The 25,903-nt window shown below is 63.4% G+C and overlaps 1 protein-coding gene across 2 annotated transcripts; it reads right to left on the reverse strand.

Moving 5' to 3' along the window:
* Nucleotides 1–1,888: 1,888 nt before the first annotated feature.
* Nucleotides 1,889–22,350, reverse strand: GRAMD1A (GRAM domain containing 1A). 2 transcript variants are annotated; one of them, XM_074980858.1, is made up of 19 exons: nt 22,243–22,350; nt 19,904–20,102; nt 19,402–19,422; nt 18,703–18,787; nt 18,189–18,292; nt 14,562–14,657; nt 13,997–14,077; nt 13,444–13,565; nt 13,061–13,214; nt 11,617–11,824; nt 11,157–11,294; nt 10,540–10,658; nt 10,208–10,350; nt 7,532–7,635; nt 4,898–5,083; nt 4,508–4,571; nt 3,384–3,482; nt 3,058–3,178; nt 1,889–2,582 (listed from the first exon to the last, which is right to left on the reverse strand). In XM_074980858.1, exons 1-19 carry the CDS (start codon nt 22,245–22,247, stop codon nt 2,496–2,498), a joined length of 2,136 nt encoding a protein of 711 aa, XP_074836959.1. In that variant the 5' UTR covers nt 22,248–22,350; the 3' UTR covers nt 1,889–2,495. The 2 variants fall into 2 exon arrangements, 1 of the variants encoding a protein (XP_074836959.1); XR_012642873.1 differs by lacking the exons at nt 1,889–2,582; nt 4,508–4,571.
* Between the last annotated feature and the right edge of the window lie 3,553 nt (nt 22,351–25,903).

The raw sequence follows: 25,903 nt of genomic DNA on the forward strand, positions 1-25,903 counted from the left end.
TGGGGGCAGAGCTGGGCTATAGGGGTGCGGTGCGGGAGGGGGGCTCCGGGAGGGGGGCTCCAGCAGGGGGGCAGAGCTGGGCTATGGGGGTGCGGGTGGGAGGGAGGCAGAGCTGGGCTGTGGGGGTGCGGTGCGGGAGGGGGGCACTGGCGGGGGGACAGAGCTGGGCTATGGGGGTGCGGGTGCCCCCCTCCCACCCTGCAGCCCCATGACCCAGCTCTGCCCCCCATGGTCCAGCTCTGCCCCCCCGCCGGTGCCCCCCTCCTGCCCCACAGCCCCATAGCCCAGCTGTGCCCCCCTGCTGGTGCCCCCCTCCCACCCTGCACCCCCACAGCCCAGCTCTGTCCCCCCTGCCGGTGCCCACCCCCAATAGCCCAGCAGTGAGTCCCAAGCACAGCCTGGCAGATTCCCATGACATCTCAGGAGTGGGTCCTAGCAGCAAGAGCAGGAGGCAGAGGGAGAAGCCTCCTCCCTGGGGGTTTCCAAAGGAGGCTGGAGCCAGCTGGGAACCCTGCACCTTGGCTGGCATTGTGAATCTGGGGGAGTCTGGCCCCCCTTCCCCAGAGCAGATCTCTACCCAGCTACCTCTGGCATCAACAGCCCCCCAGTGGTGGGCTGACACTGGGAGGCTGTGGGGGCAGGCAAGGCAGGCCCAGCACCCCCTTTGCAGCCCATCACAGGGCCTCAATGATGCTGCAACACAGCTATGGGGCCGGGAGGCAAGTGTGGAGTATGTGGGAGGAGCCCGGCCCAGGAGAACGTGGGTCACGGTTCCCAGTGCCCTGGACTGCCCCCGGTGCCCCAAGGCTCACGCTGGACTGCCCCTTGCAGGTGAGGCCTTGCCAATGAGCTCATGCTCTCTGCAGCAGAAGATCCCCAGGGTGCTGTGACCTTGGCCCAGGAAGCACCAGACACAGAGGGTGACGGGAGATCCCAGCTCCAGGCTCCAACCACCTTCAGCCACATGGCCCAGTTTTGTCCTTGAGTGACCCCAGAGCCTGACTAGGGCTCAGGCACCCCCAGTGTGTGTGTTCAGGGAGGGGCACTGTGGGCCTGCCGCGGGGAGCCAAGGGCTGGGCCAGCAGGGGCTGTGGGTCAGGAGTGGCACTGTGGGGCTGCGGGTTAGGATTGGGCCCATGGCTAAGGACCACGAGGAGGAGGGTCTCTCGGGCTGGGCAGAGCCGTGAGGTGTGGTCGGGGGGGGCCGGGCAGGCAGGCATCAGCCTGGGAAGGACCCTGAGTGCCCTCAGAGCTGAGCCCTGGCTAATGGGGCACCGGCCCTGGCTCATGAGCACTGGCAGGGTGCATGGGGCAGGAGTGGGAGAGATGGGAGCCGGGTGGGGGGTGGAAGTGCTGGCTGGTAGGGGGTGTGGAGAGCCGAGGGGGCAAGGGGCTGGAGTATGGGTGGGGGGGTAGTGGGAGGGGTACGTGCACTGGCAGGAGATGACATGGTGGAAGCGCAAGTGGAGGGGGGGCAGGAGTGCTGGCAGCAGGAGGGGAGGAGCCCACACAGGGGCTGGATAGGAGTGCTGAGGGGGAGGGGCAGGAGCCCCCAGTGGGGGCGGCAGGAGGAGGGGTCGCACTGGCGAGGGTGGGGTGGGAGCCTCAGTGGGGATGGCAGGGGAATGGGTAGCACTGGCGAGGGTGGGGTGGGAGCCCAGCTGGGGGTGGCAGCGGGAGGGGTCGCACTGGCGGGGGTGGCAGGGGGAGGGGGTCGCACTGGCGGGGATGGGGTGGGTGCCCAGGTGAGGGCGGCAGGGGGAGCGGTAGCATGGGGGGCAGGGTGGGAGCATTGGCGGGATGCTGGGCAGCACATGACATGCTCACTGGGGGTCCTCTCCCTCGAGGTGAACCCCCCCACACACAGACTTTCCGACCCCGTGGGCAGCACTGTCTCAGCCACACTTTAATCAGTAATAAATAGCGGGGCCGAGCCCCGTAACACTGAGGATGAGGAGGGAGCAGGGTGCGTGGCCGTGGGGGCGGCTCACACCTCTGCTCCCCAGGCAGCGGTGAAGGGCCCAGGGCCCAGGTTGGGGAACACAATCCAGCACCTGGCAGGCACCGAGCCCTGCAGGAATCGAGTACTGGGGCAAGGGGGCAGGCCCATGGGCAGGGATTGGAGCCTGCTCCACCCCTGCCCTGCACCCGCCCCCCCTTAGCACCTAGCCCAGGCCAGCCCTCAGCCCCACTTTGGCTGACACGGATGGCTGGGCCCAGCTGCTAGCCGCAGCCCAGCCAGCCTTGTCCTTGCCGGCAGGCAGGGGGCTGATAGCAGGGGACCGAGCTGGCCCCCAGAGGACCCCGTGTGTCCCACGGCGCCGTCATCACAGACCCCGGCTCCTCCAGGGCGGTGGCAGGAGCGGTGGCAGGAGCTAAGCGGGTGCTGACGCCAGCCAGTAGCCAGCAGCGGAGCGGATCCAGGTGGCAGCACCGGCCCAGCAAAGGGGCCTCCTAGCTCAGGTCTCCTGTGGCCCCTGGCCGCCAGCGCAGCCTCAGGAGACAGCCTCAGCCTGGCCTGGTTCTGGGGGTGGCTCTGCCACTGCGAGGCCTTGGTGCAGTTTCTCCAGGGAGACCTTCATCTGTGGGGCAGGGGCACCAGTTACTCCTGTGTGGCCACGGCCCACCCAGAGTGCTTGAGCCTTCCAGTCCTGGCTCCCAGCCCGTTCCTCCATCTCGACAGCACTCCCCTCAGAGCTGGGGGAGAACCCAGGAATCCTGGTCCCTCACTCCCGCTCCTGGTGCCCAGACCTGTCCCCTCCCGCCCCACACACCCAGTCCCCACTCCTGGTCCTGGTGCCCAGGACTCTCCACATAATCCCACTCCCCTCTGAGAGCCAAGGGGAGCACCCAGGAGTCGCAGTTCTCAGCCCCCTCGCTAACCACGGGCTGACACTTTCCCCAGGGACTCCTCTTCCCTCTCCCAGGGTGGGGTGACTACACCGTAGCCCTGCTGGCCTCAGGGCCATCAAGCGGGCAGGCTGATGGCCACAGAGGCAAAGCTGCAAGCCCCCGGGGCAGGGACCCACAGAGCCTGGCCTGGCCCTGCAGCATCACCTCGTCCAGCAGCTCCACGGAGGCCTCCAGGATCCGTCTCCATTTCCTCACCTCGGCCCCATGAAACCTCCGCTGCAGCTCCAGGACCTTGGCCCACTCGCCCACTGTCTGGGGCAGCTTCCTACGGGTGGGGCAGGCTGAGTCAGCTGGTGGCAAGGCCCCACGGCGCCCAACACCAGCTGCTGGGACCCCTCCCCGGCACCCCAACAACACCAGTCCCCCACTTGCCTCTCGTGCTCTGCAGACTGCCCCTCCCGCCCCCCGCTGGGCTCACCCCAAACCCTCCTGGTGCTCCCCACACGGCCTCCCCTGCAGGGGTCACTCACCCTCGAGCCAGTGAGGAGGCCTGGAAGGCGCAGGCCATGTGCTCCAGCACCCACAGCCGGTACAGCAGCATCACGTTGAGAACCACCAGAACCAGCAAACTGGGGGGAGAGCAAAAGTTAGCAGAGCCAGAGCCATGCCCCCACCTCTACCCAAGGGTCACCCCCCAGCCCTGCGTATAAGGGAGAGACCCCAGGCACCCACTAGACCCTCACCCCCTCTCCAGAGCCAGGGAGAGACCCCAGGAGCACATGGGCTGCTGCTGCCGGAGAGCGATTCCAGTCCCCCTCCCAGCTGGTCAGGGGAGCACCACGGCCACCCCCAGCCGGCAGCAGGCATTTCCGGACAGGGTGTACATCCGCCCCCGTGCACACAACAAAATTTATTCTGCCCATGGAGGGAAACAATGAGGGAACCCTGCCCAGGAGTCCTGGCCCTGCCCCGGTGTTGTGCGGCGTTCTCAGGCTGCCGCTCCTGGCCCGGGCACACTGCGGCCAACAGCTGGCACCGCACACTGCGCCCAGCTTGCCAGGGCCTGGAGTTGAGGTTGGCCATCACTCAGCATGTGACCACTGTGCTGACCAATCACAGTGCAGTATGCAAACCACGCCTCTTGGCAGTCCAAGCGCTAGGGGCGGGGCCAGGCAGGGCAGGGCAGCAGGGTCCTCGGCTGGGGGTAGTGGGGATGGAGTTGGGGGTCCGGGGCGAGGTGGGGCTGGCGCACCGTACCTCACACATATCCTGGGGGGCGGCAGAGACAGAAGGAAAGAGCCAGGTGAAGCCGTGCCTGAGTCTCACCCCCTTTCCCACCCTCAGTTCCCCGCCTGGCCATGCCCAACCCACCTGATGAAGGGGTCTGGTCTGCAGCTCTGCCCTCCCAGCCTGAGCCCAGCTCTGGAGGGGGACAACCTGAATACTGAACCCTCCAGCCTCCCCACAAAGCCCCATGCCCCTGCCACCCCCGAGCCCTGTCCCTGATTACTCCCACCAGAGCCTAGTCCTGCCCACCCCATTGCCCCCACAGAACCCTCAGCCTGCCTCCTGCACTGTGCCACCTCAGCTCCGCCCGGCCCACATCAGACCCCTTTAGCCCCTTCCCCCCACCCCTGCCCTGCGCGCCCCTTACACCAGGCTGACGATGAGGATGAGGGTGGTCATTGTAGGGCCCCGGCCCTGTTCCACCAGGCTGCCTGTGGGGAGAGGGGGCAGGTTACAGCCAGGCTAGGCCAGGCCAGCCCCATGCACCCAGGGAAACACAGCAGCCCATCTCCCATCCTCTGGAGGGCAGAAACAGCTGCCCCCAAGCTCTCCCCGTGGGAAGGCACTGGGGACAGGGCGTGCGCCTTCTTACCCGGGGGGAGCAGAGATGGGGGCAGGTTCCAGACGGGGGCTGGGAGAGGGGGGATGGGAATGGGGTGGGCTGGACAAGGGCAGGCTCACTTCTGACAGGGCCTGGGGATGGGGTGGGTACTGGAAGGATGGACTCCCTTGGGGAAAGGTGAAGGATTTGCCTTACCGGTGGGACGCAAGGGAGAGGGCCCTGCCTCACTGGGGGGCAGCGTAGACAGAGAGGGCTCGGCGTGGGGGGCCCTCCAGCTCAGCGTGCGTTTCCTGTGGCGGAGCCCAGTCAGCAGCCCCCGGGGCTCTGTCCTGCAGCCGCTGTCCTCCAGCAGCGTCTTCTCCACCCGAGCCAGCGCCAGCCCTGCAAGAACAGGGAGTGGGGGTGAGATGCTCCCAGCAGCCCAGGGCAGGCGAAAGGGGAGAGATGCCCACGTCTGTCCTGCTACACAGGGGGGCAGATGCCCACACCTCCCCCGCTGCGCCGGGAGGAGAGACGCTCATGCCTGTCCCGCTACGGAGGTGGGGGCACAGACACCCACACCTGTCCTGCTATCCCATGGGGAGAGGTGCCTGTGTCTGTCCCGCTTCACCAGGAGGAGAGACACCTGCGCCTGTCCCGCTACGCAGGGGGAGAGACATTTGCGCCTGTCCCACTAAACCAAGGGGGCGAGATGCCCACGTCTATCCCACTACACCAGGAGGAGAGACACCTGTGCCTGTCCCGCTACGCAGGGGGAGAGACACCTGCGCCTGTCCCACCACACGGATGGGGAGGAGATCGCAGAACCCGAGGGCTGGACGGGAGCTCAGGCGGTTTTCGAGTCCAGCCCCTGCCCAAAGCAGGATCCACCCCACCTAAATCATCCCAGGCAGGACTTTGTCAAGCTGGGACTTATTAACCTCTAGGGATGGAGGTTCCAGCTCCTCTCTAGGCAACGCATTCCAGTGCGTCCCCGCCCACCTGGGGAAACAGTTTTTCCTAATATCCACCCTGCACCTCCCGCTCTGTAACTTCAGCCCATTGCTCCTTGTTCTGCCGTTCGTCACCACTGAGAACAGCCTCTCTCCATGCACTCTGGACCGCCCCCATAGGAAGCTGAGATGTCTGCACCTGTTCAGCTACACCGGGGGAAGACACCCCCGGCTGTCCAGCCACTCTGGTGGGAGAGGCACCTGCGCCTGTCCCCCTGCACCAGACCGAGAGCCGCCTGCACCGGCCCTGCCGCACCGGAGCTGGATGCTCACAAGGCACTTGTCTAGGCTGTGCTCCGGATGGCAGGTCGGCCCTCTGTGTGCCTGGCCGGTGGAGCTCCTGTGCCTGCAGGGTGGGTGCAGGGCCCCATGGGGCAGGCGGGACAGACTTCCTGCGGGGCGCTCCCGGGCTGGGCTGGGAGAGTGTCGCTGGCCTGGGCACGATTCAGAGCTCCAGAGCACCAGGCCTGTTCCCTGGGGAGGCCCCCTCACACGGCTTGCCCCCACCAGCCACTCCATGGGGCTCCTCTGGGCAGGGCTGGCCCAAGGTAGCTGTGGGACCCATGGCAACCCTCTCCTGCAGCAAGCCCTGCCCTGCCCCAGCTCCGCCCCTTCCCCAACACGCCCCCGCTTCTCCTTTGCCCCATCCTCCAATGACACAATCAGAACTGCAGGGGGTGGAGTGCAGCAGGAGTGGGGGTCGCAGGGAGAGGTCAGGGGTGGGGCGGGAGCGGGGGTCGCAGGGAGAGGTCAGGGGTGGGCGGGAGCGGGGGTTGCAGGGAGAGGTCAGGGGTGGGGCGGAAGCGGGGGTCGCAGGGAGAGGTCAGGGGTGGGGCGGGAGTGGGGGTCGCAGGGAGAGGTCAGGGGTGGGGCGGGAGCGGGGGTCGCAGGGAGAGGTCAGGGGTGGGCGGGAGTGGGGGTCGCAGGGAGAGGTCAGGGGTGGGGCGGGAGCGGGGGTCGCAGGGAGAGGTCGGGGGTGGGCGGGAGTGGGGGTCGCAGGGAGAGGTGGTCACAGGGAGAAGTCAGAGGGGTGGGAGTGGGGGTCGCAGGGAGAGGTCAGGGGTGGGGCGGGAGCGGGGGTCGCAGGGAGAGGTCAGGGGTGGGGCGGGAGCGGGGGTCGCAGGGAGAGGTCGGGGGTGGGCGGGAGTGGGGGTCGCAGGGAGAGGTCGGGGGTGGGGCGGGAGCGGGGGTCGCAGGGAGAGGTCAGGGGTGGGCGGAAGCGGGGGTCGCAGGGAGAGGTCAGGGGTGGGCGGGAGTGGGGGTCGCAGGGAGAGGTGGTCACAGGGAGAAGTCAGAGGGGTGGGAGTGGGGGTCGCAGGGAGAGCTCATGGGGCGGGGCGGGGCGGGAGCAGGGGTCGCCTTCCACAGTGGCGGCAGGCGGCAGACTGGCCTCGCTCCACTCCACCCCATCCCACTGCCCACTCCCACCCTGTGTGCCTGGCGTCCCCATGGCAGAGAGATGCTGAGTGCAGTGGGCTGGCAGAGGGCAGTGGGGCAGGGCAGGCTTCCAGGGCAGGTTGCCACAGTGCTCCAGCTCCCTGCCACTGTGATGACTGCGTGGGGAAGGGGGCCCCTACTGCCCCAGCCCTGCCTCAGGCCCCCCTAATTCCTGGTTCTTCCTGTCCACGTACAGCTTGAGCAGCTAAGAGCACACCAACTGCCCTATGGATGGGGTGGCTCTGCCCCAGGCTCACCCATCCCTGCATTGCCACCTGCCCAATACCCTCCGACAGCCTCCTGCCCCCATAGGGCACACGCATCCTCCTGCACTGGGCATGCCCACACTCCGCACAGGGCGTGCTCTGTCTTCCCCCCGCCGGCGTCTGGCTGCCTGTACCCAGGTGCTGGAAGTACTCTTCCATGCCGCTCCATGCATTCTTCTCAATCAGGGCTCGCACCAGGGGCCAGGGCTGCTTCCGGTACCGGATCTCAGAGGAGACTCTGGGGAAAGCAGAGATGGGTGCTTAGAAAAGAGGAGATGAAGGGGGCATATAACAGAGATGCATAAAATCATGATAGGTGCGGAGACAGTGAACAAGGAAAAATGATTTGCTTGTTCCCTTAATATAAGAACTAGAGGGCACCAAATGAAACTAATGGGCAGCAGGTTTCAGAGAAATGAAAGGAGAGTCTTCTTCACACAGCGCACCGTCAACCTGTGGAACTCCCTGCCGGAGGAGGCTGCGAAGGGTAGGACTATAACAGGGTTTTAGACGAGCTAGAGAAATGTACGGGAGTTCGGTCCATTAATGGCTATTAGCCAGGATGGGTAGCAATGGTGTCCCTGGCCTCTGTGTGTGTCAGAGGCCGGAGCTGGACAGCAGGAGAGAGATCGTTACCTGCTCAGTTCACTCCCTCTGGGGCGCCTGCTGTTGGCAGACAGGACACTCGGCAAGACGGACCTTTGGTCTCACCCAGTCTGGCCATTCTTAGGTCAATGACCTGCTGCTTGCGGAGCACTGGAGGGTGGCTGCCAGGCCAGGGTGCCAAGAAGCAGCTCCCAGAGGCAGGGTGGGGGGGCTGTTTCCCAGGGATCTCCCACAGATCCCAAGGCCAGAAAGAACCATTGTGCTCGGCTGAGCTGATCCCCTCCTGGCATGGGCCTGCCCCGAGTGAACACCTGGGCCTGTTGCAGTGTCTCAGTGGGATCCTGGCTCCAGGTCTGATTCCCCAGGGCCAATGAAGCTCAGCTCCACCCAGGCCAGGGGGAGTCAACTGGGGGATATGTGGGTTGAGAGTGGCAGGATGAGCTGGGCATACGTAGCCCCCATCACCGGCTCTATGTACCCCAAAAATCTAGCAGGGATGGGGGCTTCAGTGGGGCTAACATCCTATGTGGCACAAGGTCGAGCGGGGCTGACTGAGCAGGTGGCTCTGGGGAGTAGCCGGTGTGTCAGTGGTGGGGGCGTGGGGCAGCCCCAGGAGCTGGGGAACTCGGCCATTGCAGATGAGTTCACAACAATCCTAGAAGGGGTGCAGAGATGGGGCTGTCAGATGAGGATCGACAGAGCCTCCAGCACCGAGTGTCCAAGCCCAGGCAGCCAGGCTGGACGGAGCCTCCAGCACCGAGTGTCTGAGCCCAGGCAGCCAGGCTGGATGGAGCCTCCAGCACCGAGTGTCTGAGCCCAGGCAGCCAGGCCAGACAGAGCCTCACCCGCCCTTCTCAGGTAGAAGCAAAGGAGTGGCAGCTCCAGGCAGGATTCCTGACCTGTCTGCATTCACAGGGCTCTTCCCAACCCCTCCCCTATTTATTACCAACCGCTCTGGTCTGGGGGAACAAGAACTGGGCACAGGGCACCAGAGGCATCACAACCGAGCAGAGCTCCTGGGGAAATCCCCGACCTGCCCCCGGAGATTCCTGCTGGCCCTTCCTTCCCCATGTTGCACAGGGAGCCCCTGCTCAGCTCATCTCTTTGGGACCAGATGCCACGGCTGGCAACACAAAGAAAGACCCTTCGACTGGAGACCACACCACATTTTGAAGGCAGATGTGAGACTGCCCTGAGCTCAGCGTGGCCTACAGTGATGAAGCAGCAGCCAGCTGACCGCACTGAACGTGGGACCAGCTGGCTGTGGAGAGGGCCCACAACCAACCGATGGGCAGGGGCCTGTCCTTGCGGGGGGTTTCCCGAGGGCAGAGACGGACGTTTGGTGGAGAATCAGGTCTTCGCCTCTTCTATCCACAGGTTTATCAATTGCCTGAAAGTGTGTGTAGAGGAGAGGAGCAGGAAATAATGCACAGGCCGGGGCACTGGCACAGAACCAGTGCAACAGGGAGACACTGAGGCTGGGGCTCTCAAGGACTCCTCCAGATCTTTCCAGTATCGCTGCTCCAGAAAGGGAGGGGACAGAGTCCCCTGAGCTGAGTGTGTGGCCACCCCTCTCTGTGCCTAGCTGCACAGCTGCATGGGGCTCTGTTATAAGGCGCCTTGCACCTGTGACCAGCTCATGCCAATTTCTCATTGGTCTGTTTTTCACTCTCAAAGGCTGTACTGGAGCTAAGTGTGTTCGGTCAGCACGGTTCCATTCAGTCGCCAGCCTTGGCATCTCTTCCCAAAGAGACCAAGAGAGCCACACGATCTATTCTGCATAAACCCACGGCAATTGCCATTCAGTCCATCCTCTTCTTTAACACATTAGTGGCTGCATGTTAGCTGCTCCATTCTCTCTTACAGGATTGCTGTCAGGACTATCAACGCCTGGGCCATCCCTTTAATCCTTTCTAAAGAGTGGCACAATAGGAGTTTTCTCCCACCTTTTTAGAACTTCCCTGGTGGTGCAAGACTGATTGAAAAGCAACCTTGACAGGTGAGTGAGTACCTCAGCCAGCTATTTTTGAACTCTTGGATGCAAGTTATCAGGGCCTGTTGATTTCAATTTTCACAGCATAGAGCACCCATGAGACAAAGACAGCCAACCACCAGAGGAATTCCCAGGACAATTCTTTGGATGTGGGGTACTTCTCCCCAAAAACAAAAACAAGAACAAGAGAGGGCTCCGAGCCAGGCAATACCTGATGCGGGTCGTGCCTGTCGCTAACGTGCTGATGTAGTAGCGGTGGGCAGTGTAGAAGTAGTCCTGGTATGGGATGCCCTGTGTGATCACCTCTGAATCCACCACACAGGCGTTGCTGTCCGGGCTCGCACGGAACAGGGTCTTGTGGGGGAAGAAAGCTCTGCACATCCTATCACAGGCCAAAAACAGCCCCCCCCCTTCCTGCCCCCACCCTGCATCTGCTGCCCCCATGGCACAGTCCATTCTCTGTCCCCATATCTGCCCCACCACGCAGCGCAGCCCTGTCTCTCTGCTTCCCCACGCCCTCCAGGGCTCTGCTGCTTGCCTCACCTGCGTCTCCACTACAGCTGCTGCCTTGGGCCCCAGTGGGTTGCTGAGGGGGATGGTATAGGAGATGACTCGGCTCTGTCGGCACTTGCTCTTGCCACTCCATGAGGTCAATGTCACGCCTGGGGAGAGCAGGGGCACGTCAGGGAAGGGAGATACCCCCACTGCATCTCCCTGCTCGTGGGCTAGTAGTTCCAGAGCCCACCTGCCCCCAGCCTTGCCTGTAGTGGCATTAAACAGTTGTCGTCCAGCAGGCACCTGGCAGCATAAACACCTGCCTCCCTCTTCGCCCTGCCTCACCCTGCCCTGCCCCACGGCCACACACTACGCCCTGCCCCACCTCTACCCAGGCCACCCAGCCATATCCATACTGCCCGTGCCAGGCCCGGGATCTCTGCTGGGCCCCCCAGCCTGACCCACACTGCCCATGCCTGGCCTGGGCCAGGATCTCTGTTAGGCTGCCCGGCCTGGAACTACCAGGATCCCTGCCCCACACACCTCGACTTGGCCCAGCAGCACCCAGCTGTCCTGGGGAATGAGCCAGCCCAGCCCAGCCACCCTTTGGGGGGCCAGGGGCAGCCGGCTGGCAGTGCCAGGATGGAGCGAGTCCCTGCCCCCACCTGTGAACTTGCGCTGGCTCAGAAAGCTCTGCATGAAGGGCGAGTTGCTGAAAAGCATCTGCTGCAGCTGCTCGGCCCCCAGGTGATACACACAGTTCAGCAGCAGCCGGCCAGACAGGTCTGAGAAGGCGTCCGCCTCTGCTGAGGAGAAAGAGGGGTGAGGGGCTGCCTGGCTCCTAACCCAAATCTGGGAGGACAGTGGGGGCAGAACAAGGGCATCAGGAGCCAGGACTCCTGGGCTCCTCTCCTGGCTGTGGGAGGGAGGTGGCATGTGATGGTTAGAGAAAGGCACGGCTGGCAGCCAGGACTCCTGGGTTCTAAGCTCAGTAGAGCGGAGGGAGGGGCGTGGGGACTAGTGGTTAAAGTTGAAGGCTGGGAGCCAGAACTCAAGTTCTCTGCCTGGTTCCGGGGGTGGTTAAAGCCGAGGGCTGGAGCGTTCAGGGCAGGGCTGGGCTGTCACCTTCATCCTGCGTGGAGGAGGAGGAGGAGGAGGAGGAGTTGTTGCTGGTGTCAGTGGGGAGCTCCTCATGGGGCAGCAGGTCCCCCAGGGCAGGCAGGTCTCCCCTCTGCAGCGCCGCAGCCTTGGGGGTCTCCAGACCTGGCTTTGCTGTGCAGTTTGTGGCAGCATCTGCCTGGTTGTCCACATGCTCCTCCACATCCTCTGCCAGCTGAGGGGAGGGGAGCGTGAAGGGGGCCCCACGTGGGCCTTAAACCTGCTCCACCTCTCCCTTCCTCAGAACCTCCCTGACCTCCCCCCCAGTGCTCCCCCCCCGAGCTGCCCCAGGCCCTGCCACCTCCCTGGACCTCTCCCATCCCCATCTTTCCGCAGCCCACCTCAGGGCCATCCCCTGCATGCAGCTGACTACCCAACCACACAATGCAGAGACCAAGAGGCGATGGTAACTGCAGGCCCAGCGCTCCCCAGTGAACCGGCCCCAGTGAGCCCCTTGCCCCGGATCACGCAGGCGCTGGGCTGGCCTGGTCTTCGACTGAGGGGAACTGACTGGGCGGAAACATTCGCTCTTCAAAGCGAGTGTCCCTGGGACTTTGCACAGCCACAGGAGCTCTGCACAACCAGCCTGGGAGGGTGAGAAATTCCCACTCCTGGGCCTGATCCAGTGCCTCGGAGCTGCTGAACTCGGAGCCACTGGGTCGCCAAAACCCGGGCAGCCGGGCTCCAAGAAACACCGGCTTTCTCTGCAGATGGGTCTCCTGTACGAGCGCTCCGCATCAGCGTGTCTATCTGCGGGGAGCTGCCAGGCACGCTCCCTCTGGGGCAAATCCAGATGCAGAGACAGAGCGAGCAGGGGCTACAGGGAGGTGTGGCCATGCTGTACCTGGGACCGCAACTGGGTCTTTGTTACTCACCTGCCATCGGAAAGTCCCATTTGTCTGGGGGATAGGAAGCGGTGCAGATGGGGGGAGAATCCAGGACACTGCAGCCCAGGCTGGATACAAGCTCAGGTGTACAGCAGCCCCCTGACTCACGCGTAGGTTGCGTTCATAGGCAACCACACACATCACATTTCTCATAAACTGGGACCAGGTGGAGGAGGCGCCCTGCCTCCTTCAGGTCCCTTGGTCCTGGCTGCGCCTGGCTCCCAGCTCCCTGCTCCCAGGAGCGGAAGGGAGCCCAGAGCCAGGCACAGCAAAGCTGGTCAGTTTCCCGGCTCCTGCAAGTTCTGGGGAGCCAGGAAACTGACCAGCGCTGCTGCTCCTGGCTCTGGGCTCCTGCTGCTCATGATTTCAACTCACGTTATTGCAAGAAACGTGTAAGTCGAAATCATGTGAGTGGGGGGGTCTACTGTACCATCCCTGAGTCTCTTTCCAGCCCGACCCCCAGGTCACCCAAACCCCGCCCCTTGCCACGCCAGCCCTAACCCTCTGCAGCCCCACCCACTCACCGAGGCAGCCCCGTCGCTGCTGTTGGCCAGCGAGTGGAAGCTCTGAGTGGTGGCTGTCCTGTCCAGAGAGGGGCTGGGCTCCTGGCTGAGGTGAGCAGTGCAGGCCAAGGCGGGGTCTTTCAGCTCCAGGAGGTCTGCAAGCTCCCTGGCTGGGCTAGAGAAGACAGAGGAGAACACCGAGGTCACTGGGTCCCATGGAGTCGGGATTCACTCCAGGACATGTTGCAGGGACCTCCCCGCCCCCGGTGGTCAGGATGCTGGGGCCAGCCTGCTCCTGGGCATGCAGGGGCAGAGGAGGGGCCCTGCCCAACCTGAGACTCCTGGCCCCCCACTAGAGGCTGGAGTCAGGCGACCGGAGGGGCGTGAGAGGGGCTCGCACTCACCCCAGGCCATTGAGTTCGTCGGCGGGGGCAGGGCAGACATAATCGTCGTCCTCACTGGTGAGGCCAAGCTCGGAGCCATAGCCCTGGTGGACGATGTGCCAGAGCTCCCGGGGTGGCAGCGTCTGGTGGGAGAACAGCGTCAGGGGGCCATCTCTGTGGGGGGGAACAGCATCAGGGGGGAACATCTGAGGGGACCAGTATCTGGCGGGGGCAGGGAACAATGGGAACAGAACCTGGGGGGACAACCAGGGGGCAGAGCTGGGGGAGGACTAGGGCTGGGGAGGGCAGAGGCTGGGCTACAGCTTCTTGGGGGGAACGGTGTTGGATGAACAGCTCTGGGGAGCACTGTAGGGAGGGGAGCAGCGTCCAAGGAGCCGGTGTTCAGGGGGTGGTATCAGGGGAACAGGATTGGGGGGGATACGAGCAATGCCCCGTTAGCCCCTCCCCCAAGCTCCCCTCTGCACCCCCCAGAACCCCAACCCAGCTTCCAGCTCCCCTCTGTGCCCCCAGAGCCTCCCCCTCCCCCAACTGCCCCCGCCTGCTGCCTCTCTACCTTCTCCAGCAGCGCGTTCTGCCACAGGCGGAAGATCAGCATGAAGCACCGATCGCGGGCCCCAAAGGAGGTGAAGAAATGCTGGGGGGAGGGGGAAAGTGAGCCCCAATCCCTGTCTCTCCTGGTGCCCCTCACTCCTGATCCATAGCCCCCCTCAAGCCCAGACCTGCTTCCCCCCGGCTCCACTCCTTCTCAGTGGGGAGCCCAGAAAATGGCCTGTCCCTCCACATCCCTGGGGCCCCTCAGCATGGGGAAGAGGCCAGATTCAGTGTCCCCAGTGCAGGACACTGGCTCCTGTGAGGGGCTGGGATGGGGTTTCCCCACATGCTCCCCAGGCCCCCTAACCTCACACCTCCCTGAGTGAGCACGCCAGCACCACTGACACAGAGAGGCACGCAGGACCTGGCCTCCCCCTGCAGATTCAGGGCCACAGGGACCCCACCCAGCTGTCTCAGAGTCTGTCCCAAACTGGGCAGGGGCACCAGAGATGCCACAGCCCTGCTGGGAGGGGCTGCGCAGGGGCAAGAATAGGCCGGGGGCTGCCGGAACCCCCAGCTCATCTCACCTTGTCGGCTGCCGTGCAGACCTGGATGGCGTTGGGGATCAGCCTGGCCATCTTCTCCTTCTTCAGGCACTTCACCTCCCGCAGAGGGATGGAGAGCTGCAGGGGGCAGCAGTCAAGAGGGCAGCGTGGCAGGCCCAGGTGCGTGGGGGTGGGAGGGTGGGCAGGGTTAGGGGTGGTAAAAGGGAAGCTGGAGGCTGCACTGAGAAGGCCGAGGGAGGGAGGGAAGGGTGCAGCAGAGCTGGAGGTGGCCCCGGGCAGCAGGGGAGTGAGGAAACAGGAATTTTCTTAACCCTTTGTAGGACTGCTGCGTGTGTGCCTCAGTTTCCCTTATGCGTCAGAGCTCTCCACGTGGTGATCCCTGCAGAGGCCACCAGGGGGTAGGTGCGACTGATGACAATGGCCTGACATTCCCTATCAGTCCTCTGCAAGGAGCCAGGTGACCGGGAGGGGCGGCTGGGCGAGACTGAGGCTGGGTTTTGGATTCGTCGGGAGAGCCCAGGACTCTGAGCTGCCCCCACGATGGGCTTTGCTGTAGCCTCCTGCTCTCTGCCTGAGTCGCTGCCGGTGGAGGTGAGCTACGTGGGCCTTTGGGGTGTCTCAGGCTTCCCCACATGCTCAGGTGGGCTGAACACTCTGAGAGCAGAGCCAGGCTGGCCTAGTGACAGGGGATGTCACGCTGTCTAGAGCACCAACCCGCTCCTCCAAGGCAGCTGGTGGCAGTGGTGGGATCTGGGGCAGGCAGGAGCTGGGGGTGTTAGGAGCCGTGGACAATGGCGCAGACCCAGGCACTGCACAGCTGTGCAGCGGGAGAGCCCAACAAAGCACAGCTGGCGAAGGGTGACTGACCCAACGTGCTGGCTGCTGACTCACCCTGGGCTACAAGAGGGACCGGCAGTGCCGGAGCGGCAGCAGTGTCCCCGTGTCCAGTGGGGGCATCATGCCACGTTCCCTGGCGGTAGATCTGCAAGGGAGGGAACTGGAGCTGAGGCTGTGGGACCCCCGTGGGGAGTGGCGCAGACCCTGGGATGCCAATTCCATAGGGAACCAAGATACTAACTCGCTGCCCAGTGGAAGGGGGATGGATGTCTCCGAGGTGGCTGGCAAGGTGAACCCAGCAGAAAGGCTCCCGTAGCCAGCTCCCCTGCTGGGCCCACGGCCATGGTGGTCTTCGGCCAGATGCACAGGGTGGGACGGGAGATGGAACTGCTCAAGCAAGCGCTGGTGCGTCGGTGTGGGGGACCCTGAGGCACCCAGGCAAAGGCTCCGGGGTGTGCGAGACACCCTGGAGTGACCCTGCTGGGAGAATCTCACCCCACGCGGGGTACGGCACTGGGCCCCCAGCATAGCGGACAGGTACAACCCAGCAGCACTGGAGCAGCTGGGGGAGACCTTCCAGTGCAGCCAGTGGGCAGGAAGCCAGAGACCTACACAGGGCAGGCAGGCTGGCCGAGAAGCATGCGGACAGCAGGCCTGGGCATGGGGAGGGCCTCGAGGGGACCGACCCAAGGGCAAGTCCGAGGCAGGGCAGCTCATGGTGAGTGAACGTCATGGAGGAGAGGCCAAGTGGGAGAACCTCCTCCAGGGGGCCTGGGACATCATTACTCTGCTGGCAGGACAGGCAGCCTGGACCACAGAAAGCCCTGGGAGGGCTAATCTTGCAAAGGGAGGCAGCCTGTAAGTCGCTGTGTGCTCTCTGGGCAGGCTGGAATCTGACACAGCCCAGCATCTGTGTGCCTGGGCTCTGGCCCTGGGAGCACCAGCGGAGCAGGGGCTGCTCTGGGTTGGGGAGATTCTGGGCCTTGTGAGCCCCGCTGGCATGGCCCCATCACATGCTGTCAGCCGTGACACAGGTGACGATGCCAGGGTGGAGACTGATCGCCTTGCCCTGTGGGCAGACACCCGAGGGCTTGGGCTGAGGTTCCCCAGGACATCATCTGACGCACTTGGGGAATGACTGTCTGAGACGGGATCCAGGCCCTGCTCCTGTCAGGCCGAGGGTCGGCCTCTGAATGCAGGGAACGCCTGGGCCAGGAGACCAGAGGGCAGCATAAATGCCAGCGAGGTGGCTGGTGGGGAGGAGCTGTGTGTAACCGAGCCCCGGAGTGGAGTGGCACCCGGGGGGCTCAGGCTGGCTCAGGCACAGCAGAGGCAGAGCTGAGCTGGGAGCCCAGGCAGCCACAGACAGGGCAGGACAGCTGCCACTCCAGGCTGCCTGGGCTGGAGGTGTGAGAGGCCCCAGGAAAGAGGCAGCAGGTGGATGGGAGCTGCTGGTGACAGAGGGAGTCCCAGGCCAAGCTGGGGCTATTAACCCAGAGAACCCAAATCACAGCCCTCCAGATGGGAGAACTGGGGCAGCCTGATCCCCATGTGAAACCCAACGGCTTTGGGGTGGCAAAGAGGCCCAAGCAGCACAAAGGCCCCCACTGTGGCCTGCGAGTGTCAGCAGCAGACTGGAGAGACAGGCCTGTGTTAACACCCCACCCGAGGACCAAGAGAAATGCTGGAGCATCCATGGGAATGGGGACCCTGCGTCATCGGTCTCCCAGGGGAATGGCGGGATGAAGTGAAAATGGTTGCTTTGTATTAATACACTATGTGCCTCAGTTTCCCCTGTGTGGCACAAGTCTCAGGGCGCCTTGGGGAGAGGCAGGATTCAGGGGTGCCTGTGGGGGGCTGGGACAAGAGCGTGTGATCCTGGCAGAGGCGCTTAGAGGGCAGGTGTGACTGCCACCCAGCCCCTGGGCCTGGACTGGCGGCCGAGGTTCCCTGTGCAAGGAGCCAGCTGCAAGGAGCTGGTGCAAAGTGAGAGGTGGGGCACATATGACCCCTTTGCCTGGGGACAGGCTGCAGGAGGGCAGCTGGGCTGTGGGCAGCCTCTTGGCTTGGGCTGGGGGGAGAATCCCAGGTTCTGCGTCTCTCCAGGTGTGCTTCGCTGGGCCATTACCTGCTCTCGGCTGCTCAGGGAGGCTGGCAGAGTCCCTGTACCTGTGGGGATGGGGTGTGCAGGCCCCTTGGGTGGGTAGGATTCCCAGGTAGCCAACTGGGACGGGCTCCCGTGGGCAGCTCCCAGAGTCAGGAGGTGTGGACACCAGCAGAGCTCACAGCACCCAAGGGCCTAGCTGAACTTCATTCAGAGGCGGCAGAGCACCCAGCCTCTGCACCCTGACAGGGCAGGGCTCTGGGCCCCTGGGAGAGGCACTCCTGGGCAGGGCTCTGCTTACAGGCCCCTGGGAAGGGATGGGGGAAGCCTGAAGTGGCCCAGGGCAGTGGGGTAGGGCAAAGGCCACAGGCACCGGGGCGGGGAAGGAGGAGAGCCAGCAGAGGTATAGGGCTTGGGATTGCCTGGGAGAGAGGTGGGCAAGCCAGGGGGTGATGCAGGATTCGGGGCTGCTGGGGGCAGGGCCACGGAGTGTCTGGGGAAAGGGCAGGGCCAGGGAAGGGGCAGGATTCTGAGGTACCTGAGGGGTGGGGCAGAGCCCCAGGGGTGCCCAGGGAACAGGCAGGGCTAGAGAAGGGGCAGGATTCTGGGGTGCTCAGGGGAGGGCCTAGGGCAGGCCTGGGACAAGGCAGGATTCCAGGGGGCAGTGGGGAGAGGCGGGACGGGGAAGGGCAGGGCAGGGCACTCACAGCTGTCTCCCACCGGAAGATGTTGCTGTAGAAGCACAGCCAGTTCTCCGACAGGTAGAGCCGCCCTTGGAGCAGGATGTCGCGCTGCAGGGCGCAGGAGTAATCTGGGGAGACATCAGCGGGTCGGGGGTGAGGGGCACCCACAAAGATGCGGGGGGAGAAGTCCACCCCCTTTCGGCAGTGCAGAGAGCAGGCCAGGTATGGGGGGAAGGGAGCTGCCAGCATAGGGGGCCTGGGGAAAGTGGGGGGTGGAGGTTGAGGGGGGCGGGTACAGCAGCAGCCACCAGCCTAAGCGCCAGCACAGCCCCCCCCCCAACACAGGAGCTCCCACAGGTAGGGACGGGGTGGGAGGGAAACGCTTGTGAAAAGAGCTGAGGGGAGAATGAGCCGTGGGGGCCCCATTTCACACCCCCCTCCCAGCCCAGCCTCCCCCCTCACACCCACAGCCCCTCCCTGTGGGCAGCTCTGCGCCCCCCTCCCCCCTCCAAGCCAGCCCCAGCCCACGGCCCCTCACCCACAAGCAGCCGCTCGCTCTCTGGCAGCCCCTTGAAGATCCTGCGGAAATCCTCGTTGCGCTGCTTGTACGTGGGGCTCAGCACCTGCAGGGGATCGGGCCCCTCAGGCGTACAGCTCTGCCCTGCCACGGCCACACGCCTCACTAGGGGGTGGGGGAGGCTCAGCCCACCAGGGACCCAGCCAGGCTCTGGGGGTGGAACGGCCCCGAGGGGTGAGGAGTGTTGTGTCCCTACCTAGCCCCTCCCCCCCTTCCAGCAAACAGTGGGGGAGGGGTCAGCCTGTGCCCCCGCCCCCGCTGAGCAAAAGTCCAGGGGACAGGAGAGAGCTCAGAGCACCCCACCCCTCCCCCACGCAGCTCCACATCAGAAGGGGGGGGCACAAACCAAGCCCTTCCCCACTCTGATGCTCCCTCCCTCCCCACCATGTGATAAATGTGGCACCCCTGCCCCCCCCCCGACCCCCAGCTCCACTAGGCTGCCACTGAGGAAATGGGGGTCTGGAGGCGCAGCAGGGCCTGTCTGCCCGGTCCCGGGTGCGCCAGCTCTGGGCTGTGCTCAGCCCGGGGGGTCCCCAGGGTCTCTCTTGGTGCCCCTTCCACAGCTGCCAGGCAGGGGGTGGGGCAATGGGGAGGGTGGCTGGGGGAGCCAAGCAATGGAGGGGGGCAGCTCGGGCTGTGGGCGGAGCCAAGAGGACTCACGCTGTACCAGCTCTGCGCCTTCTGCAAGGGAAAGAAAGAGATGGGTTAGAACAGAACCCCCCACCAGTGCACCCCCCACAGCCTGCTCTCCCCTGCAGGGTACCCAGGGGTACGCCCCAGAGCTGCTCCCCCAGGGTCCCCCAAGGGTGCACCACCAGAGCCTGCTCCCCCAGGGCTCTCTGGGGTACAGCCACAGACCTTACTCCCCAAGAACCCCCTGAAGTACACTCCCTGCTCCCGCAGGGCCCCTGGGGATACACTCACTTTCTTCCCCAAGATTTGCCTCCCCAAGAGCCCACCCTGGAGTGAGCAGGGGCTGCGATCCAGGAGTGAGAGGCACTGGCAGGGCCAGGGTAGGGGGAGCTCAGGTCTGGCCTGGCAGGGCCTGCGGGTGGGTAGCGAGGGGCACCGGCAGAGCTGGGGTGCATAGCCAGGCTAGCAGGGTTACCTACAAACTCCCCAGTATTCTGGCACCACACAGACACCCACAGCCCGCCCTGACCTTGTTGCGGATGAAAGTCCGGCTGCTTAGTGGGTAGCTGAGGGGGGCGGGAAGGGGGCCCCGCTCTGGAGCACCCTCTGTGCTCTTCTCCACCACGGCATCTGCTGAGGGCTCCGGCGGGGGCCGGGTGGGTAGCGGCAGGTGCTTGCGCAGGGCTGGAGAGCTGCTGGGACTGCTCCGGGGCGAGGGGCTGCCTCTTCTGGGGGAACACAGAGTGAAGTGGGCCCCACGCGTCCCTCCACACACCCCTCCCGTTCCTGCCAAGGGTCCTTCCCCTGGCCCTCCTGTGCAACCCTCCATCCCCTGCCTCCTGGCCAGTGCGCCCCGCATCTCACCCCCGAGCCTCAGAACAGCTCCCTGCAAGCCCCAGTCCCTCGCGCACCTGGCTGGAGATGACAAAGGAAAGTGGGGAGGGAGAGTTGGACAAGCTTCACTGCGCGGGCGGAGGGGACCCCAGGCAGCCGGTGCTGCTCAGCCATTAACCAGCAGGGCAGTGGGAACCAACGGATTTCCAGCCCCGAGAGCTGTGCAAGGCATGGCTCACCCCAGGACCACACAGCCCCCAGAGCCCCTCTGTGCGAGGGCCTGCCAGGGGGTGGGCTGCGGCTATAGAAGAGGGGTCAGCAGCATCCTGCTTTGGCCTGTCTCAGCCCCACCTCGGCTGGCAGCACACAGCCCCTGCAGAGGTTACGGGTGGACGGGGGGCAGGAGGGGAAAGGGCGCTGGGATGGGACAGCTGCTAGCTCAGCGCTGCCGAGCACCAGGAAGTTGGGGTGCTGATCTGTTATTTCTTTAGTATCTATCGCTGCCAACACGGGCATCAGACCACACCACTCGCTGCCTCCCCTGACAGTGGCACTGCCCTCCTGTGAGCCCCCCGGCTCCATTGCCTCCCCGATATTGGCCCTAGCCTACCACCAGTTCTCCCCCCACCTTCCCCCAGTAGTGGCATTACCTCCTGCCAGGCCCCCTCCCCACAACCCCCCGACAGTGGCACTGCCCTCCTGCCAGGCCCCCTCCCCGCAACCCCCCAACAGCGGCACTGCCCTCCCGCCAGGCTCCTCCCCACCTCCCCCCAGTAGTAGCACTACCCACTATCTCAGCCTTGGGCTCCCCGCTGCCCAGTTGATGCCCCTCTCTCCTGACCTGCAGCCCCCTGTTGCACTACTCTTGCTCCCCCACACCACCACTGTCTCTACTCTGCCCTGCCATGTGGGGCAGGGTGTCTAGGGAGCGATCTGGGGGCACAGAGGGAAGCAGTCAGTGGACAGGTCCACTCTCAGAGCCCCTCGAGCCTAGGCTCTAATACCATGCCCGTGACAGGGGCTGTCCCCCAGGCGGGCATCCACCCCGAGCACAGGCCCTGCCCTGCCCTCTATTGCCCTGCAGGAGCACAGAGCAGGCGAGTCCTTCCCCCACCCAGTGCTGAGCACTTCCCCACCCCAGTGCATGCAGTGGGATTTCGGGGGTGGCACGGCCAGCACAAGACCGACCGAGCTGGCATCCAAGCCCCTCTCCATGGCCCGCAGGCTCTGGGACCTGCCGTCTGCGGGCACCCACAGCCCTGCGTCCCACTTGACAAGGGCCCTGGATCTCAGCCGGGCGCCCCGGGGGTGCGAGCGGGTTTGGATGTGCTGGCGTTAGACTCCGCAGGACCCAGGGCCGAAAGCCAAAGTCCTGCCACGTGGTGCAGCCGGGGGGGCGGGAATCGGAGCCTGAGCAATGTAACTTCGGGAGCCCTCTGCTCCCCGGGCACGAGAGCCCAGGCAACACTCGCTGCCCCACCAGAGGCCCCGGCTGTGCTGTGCAGCCCGGCGGTGGCCTCAGACAGGCCAAGGCCGAGAGCCCGTGTCCTAAGGCAGCTGGCCCCCGGCTGGAGAGGGACCCCGGCGTCCGGCTCGACTGAGCGCAGAGGGCGCGACAGGTGACTGTCTCCCCACGTGGCACATCTCAGCCCATCGCTACCCACAGCCCCGGGCTCAGGCGGGTGCCAAAGGCCTGTGCCCAGCCCAGGATCCCTGCCGGGGCTCAGTGCCCGGCTCAGGGCTGGGGGCGCGTTCAGCACGGCCGGGAACCCGCTGGGAGAGGGGGAGGCTCGGCGAGGGGTTGGAACAGCCAGGTGGAGAACCCAGGAGTCCTGCCCGCCCAGAACCCGGCTCCCCAACAGCCCTTCCCCCGCTCCCCGCCCGCTTCCTTAACCTCCGCCCCGCTCCCCCCATCAGCCCCCGCCCTGCCCGCCCCCCCCGCTTCACCCCTTCGCCATCCACCCTGCTGCCCCCGCCGCCCCTCCCCCCGCATCCCCGCCTGTGCCCCCAGTCCCGCGCCCGCCGCCCCCTTACTCCATGGCCGAGCCCCGCCGCTCGCGGAGGAAGAGGAAGGAGGCCGAGGCCCGCCGACTTCCTCCCGCCCCCTCCCGTGCTCCGCCCGCTGCACAAAGGTGGGGGGCAGGACGCCACAGTTCTCCCGGGGGGCTGGGAGAGCCCCCCAGACGCCCCCAAACTCGCACGTCCCCCAGCACAGCGCCCCCGGGCGGGGCAGCCCACGGCCACGCACCGAGCCTCTGGGAATCAGCGAGTGAATAGGGACCAGCGCTGACAGCTGGGGGAGAGTCATTTACTGCCCCGTCACTGCCCCCCTCAGCGCAGCGCCCCCCGCCGAGCCCCCACTGCCTCCACAGCGCAGCGCCCCCAGCAGCACAGCGCCCCCCGCCGAGCCCCGACTGCCCCCTCCAGCACAGCCCCCCCTGCCGAGCATGACTGGTCCCTGCAGCACAGCGCCCCCCGCCCCCTCCAGCACAACGCCCCCTGCCGAGCCCAGACCACCCCCTACAGCACAGGGCCCCCTATTGAGAGCTTTGCCTCTTTCCTGGCAGCACAGTACCCCTGCCAAGGCCCTGACCTGTTCCCCACAGCATGATGTCCCACTGACCCACCAACCCCGCTGCCTGAATGTCTCTGAGCCCCTGCACTGCTTCTAGCCAGGAAGGGACCAGAGGGGACGATGCTGATCCCCCACACTCGGCAACAGACTGGAGGGGACAATAGACTGGAGAAAATGAATCCCCATCCCCCACCTGCAGGAATAAACCTGGGGAGATGATTCCTTTCCCCACCTCACACACCCATTCCCCAGGAATAAACCACGGGGAATGACCCTCCCCTAGGCCATGTGACAAGGGCTGCTGGGACATCTGCCATCTCCCACCTCTCTGTCCTTAACATGCTGTGGTTAATATGGCCCCCCCAACTGTCTGTGGGCCCTGGGTCCACCCACCCACCCCCCACAACCTGGAGGATAGCTGGAGAAGTGTCCAGGGCCAACAGGAGCAGGTGTGTCCGGGCACTTCCTATGGGCCCCAGCAGGCAGCAAGCAGTCTGTGTTTGCTCTGCAATTCAATAATCCCATCTGCAAACACTGGCTGAGATTACTTAGTCCTTATCAGCCTGGCACCATGGACACTGCGCTGGCATGGGCCCAGTCATGCCCATCTCCAGCGGCACTGTCCCAAGGCTCCGAGCTCTCTCCAGATTCCATAGGAGAGACCCAACCAAGCCCAGCTGGGGAAAGGCCCTGTGGCCATTCTGTGTCACCCCAAGCCAGCTGGAGCTAGTGCCCCCTAAGGGGACAGGCCCCATGCCCCACTCCTTGTCCTCCACCCAGCCAGACTTCTGCCATGGGGCACAAGATTTGGTACAAACTTAATACAGTGGTCAGAGAAAGGGTTTTAAACTTGCTGTAAAAATCCTGTAACATCACATCCACACATTTGCAATGCGTACGTGGGAATATCAACCCCTACCCAACTGCCGAGGTGAAACTGGAAGCCAGGCAGCGGGCAGGACAGTGCTTGGTTGTAGTAGCCCTGAAGTTAGCTTACCCAGTGGTCTTGAGGTGTAGCTGTCAAGACATCACAGATCTCCTATGAGGGTGGAGCACATACCCCTCGAGAGCAAGGGGGACCTGCTTTGCTTGAAGGGCATTGTTGGATTGTCCCATGCCAGAAAACACTGAGGAAGGACCCTCAGGTAACCTCAGGACACCAAGGTCACACCACTACTCGCAGATGTTCCTGTCAATCCAGGACTAGGATGGTGGGACACTGATGAGCATTTCCTCTATGAGCTAAGAGGTGACCCAACCATCAGCAGGGTGGGGTAGCATGCAGCTAGGTAAAGATCTGCAAAGATCTTTACAAACAGGTCCAGGACCCCCAGCCCAAACCGGTCTGCTGACAGCTGCTAGTCCTGTGGTGTTTTCATTAAGAGCTGTTATACTTGGCCCATGTGGTGCCCTTGACCAGACACCTGGAGAAGGAGAAGACGCTACAGAGAGTAGCTGGGATGAAGCTGTGGGGGTTTGTGTATGTAAGTGGCTCAACATGGGGTGTGGAATTCCTGCTGGCTGACCATCTGTAATCTAGGCAACCAGGTAACACCTTTTCTTTAGACAAAGGGAGAGGTGGGGCCTGGCTGTTTTATTAATTAAAAGCTGGACAATTGTAGGGGAGTTAGTCCTGAGGCTCGAGATGAACAAAGCAGGCAGGGCCCCTGCAGGATCTCCAGGCCTAGGATTCCCTCTGGGGCATCTCCTCCCCGCAAAATAGGTCGGACGGACCACTTCTGGTTGCTGTACTGACAAGTCTGTCTCATGCTGTATTCCTGTTGCCTAATAAACCTCAATCTGCTGAGTGAGAGTCACTCCTGGCTGCGGATGGGGTGCAGAACTCGAGGACTCCTGAACCGTGTTACATCTGCAACCTGTGGATGGACCAGCCAACAGTCACTGGGGGCAGGTGAAAGAAGGGTGGCCAGTGAGGTACAGGCATGCTGAAAGGCAATGAGTTGCAGCCCCCAGAGGTGGAGAGGCCTACAGCCTAGCCCTGGAGAGGAGTGATCCACCAGGAGGCTGGCACACTGAAGGGGGCTTCCCTGAGCAGCAGCAATGGCATATTACCAGCTCCTTAAAACACACATTGCCCGGTTATGCAAGAAGAGAGGGCTCCCTCGTGGCAGATCCACCAAGCTCAGCTCATTGCTCAGCTGGAAGAGAATGATCGCTCCTTGGAGTTGGGGCCAGACCCCACACAGAGCCCCAGACAGGCAAATAAAACACTGCTAGATTCTATCTCTGCAGTTCCCAGAGATAGAAAAGTTCTCCTGAATTCAGTTTTCCCTGAAATCAATCAGTAGCTGCCATTCCCAAGTGTACAAAATTGGCTGTCCAGGAACGAAATTTCTTGGAATCTCATCCCTGAGGGAAAAATCCCCAAACTCCTTTTCCAAAAGGCTTGGAAAGAAATAACAAGAGCACCAAACCATAAGCATGCAGGGATCTGTGAGCTCTCCAAAAATGTGTCTGTGGTCAGGCATGCAGTTTTAAGCCCCTGCAGGACATGAGGCAACAACCAGTACTTGTTAACAAAGAAAAAAACATTTTTATTATTAAAACAAGACTATCTTTGCAAGCATTGTAAAAGGCTTGGTGTTAAAAAAAAATCATGAACTGAAGCAAAACACAGGGATTTTTCCCTGGTCGGTTTCTTGGTTATAGGAAAGAACAACAGGCACAAAAACCTAGATGAGACATAATTTCCAAACACCCATACAATGAAGACAATACATCTTACACAGCAACCTAAACTTTTCCATACTCACACATTCGGATGAGCCCAGGGTCAGGGCGGGGGTCTGTTCTGGAAGAGCTCATTTCCTCCTGTCTGTTCCTGGAGAGATCCCCCTCATTTCTGTCTCTGTTTCTACCAAAGGAGAGATATTGCTGTGAGTCAGTTTCAGGTCTGAATTTTGCTGCTCGCTCACATTGGATCTTTGCCACCTTTCCTCAAACCCTCTTGCAGAGGCTGGTTAGTGTTTCCCTTTCCTAGCTCTCCAGGTGCATTTAGATTTTCCTTTGCAGCTCCCATTCATAACAAGTCTTACCAGTGAGTTTGCTTGAAGTGCCTGCTAAGCACTCAGGTTTTCAAAGGCTGGTGTACAGCCACTT

The sequence above is a fragment of the Carettochelys insculpta genome, chromosome 30 (genome assembly GCF_033958435.1).
Source record: "Carettochelys insculpta isolate YL-2023 chromosome 30, ASM3395843v1, whole genome shotgun sequence".
Lineage (NCBI taxonomy): Eukaryota > Metazoa > Chordata > Testudines > Carettochelyidae > Carettochelys > Carettochelys insculpta.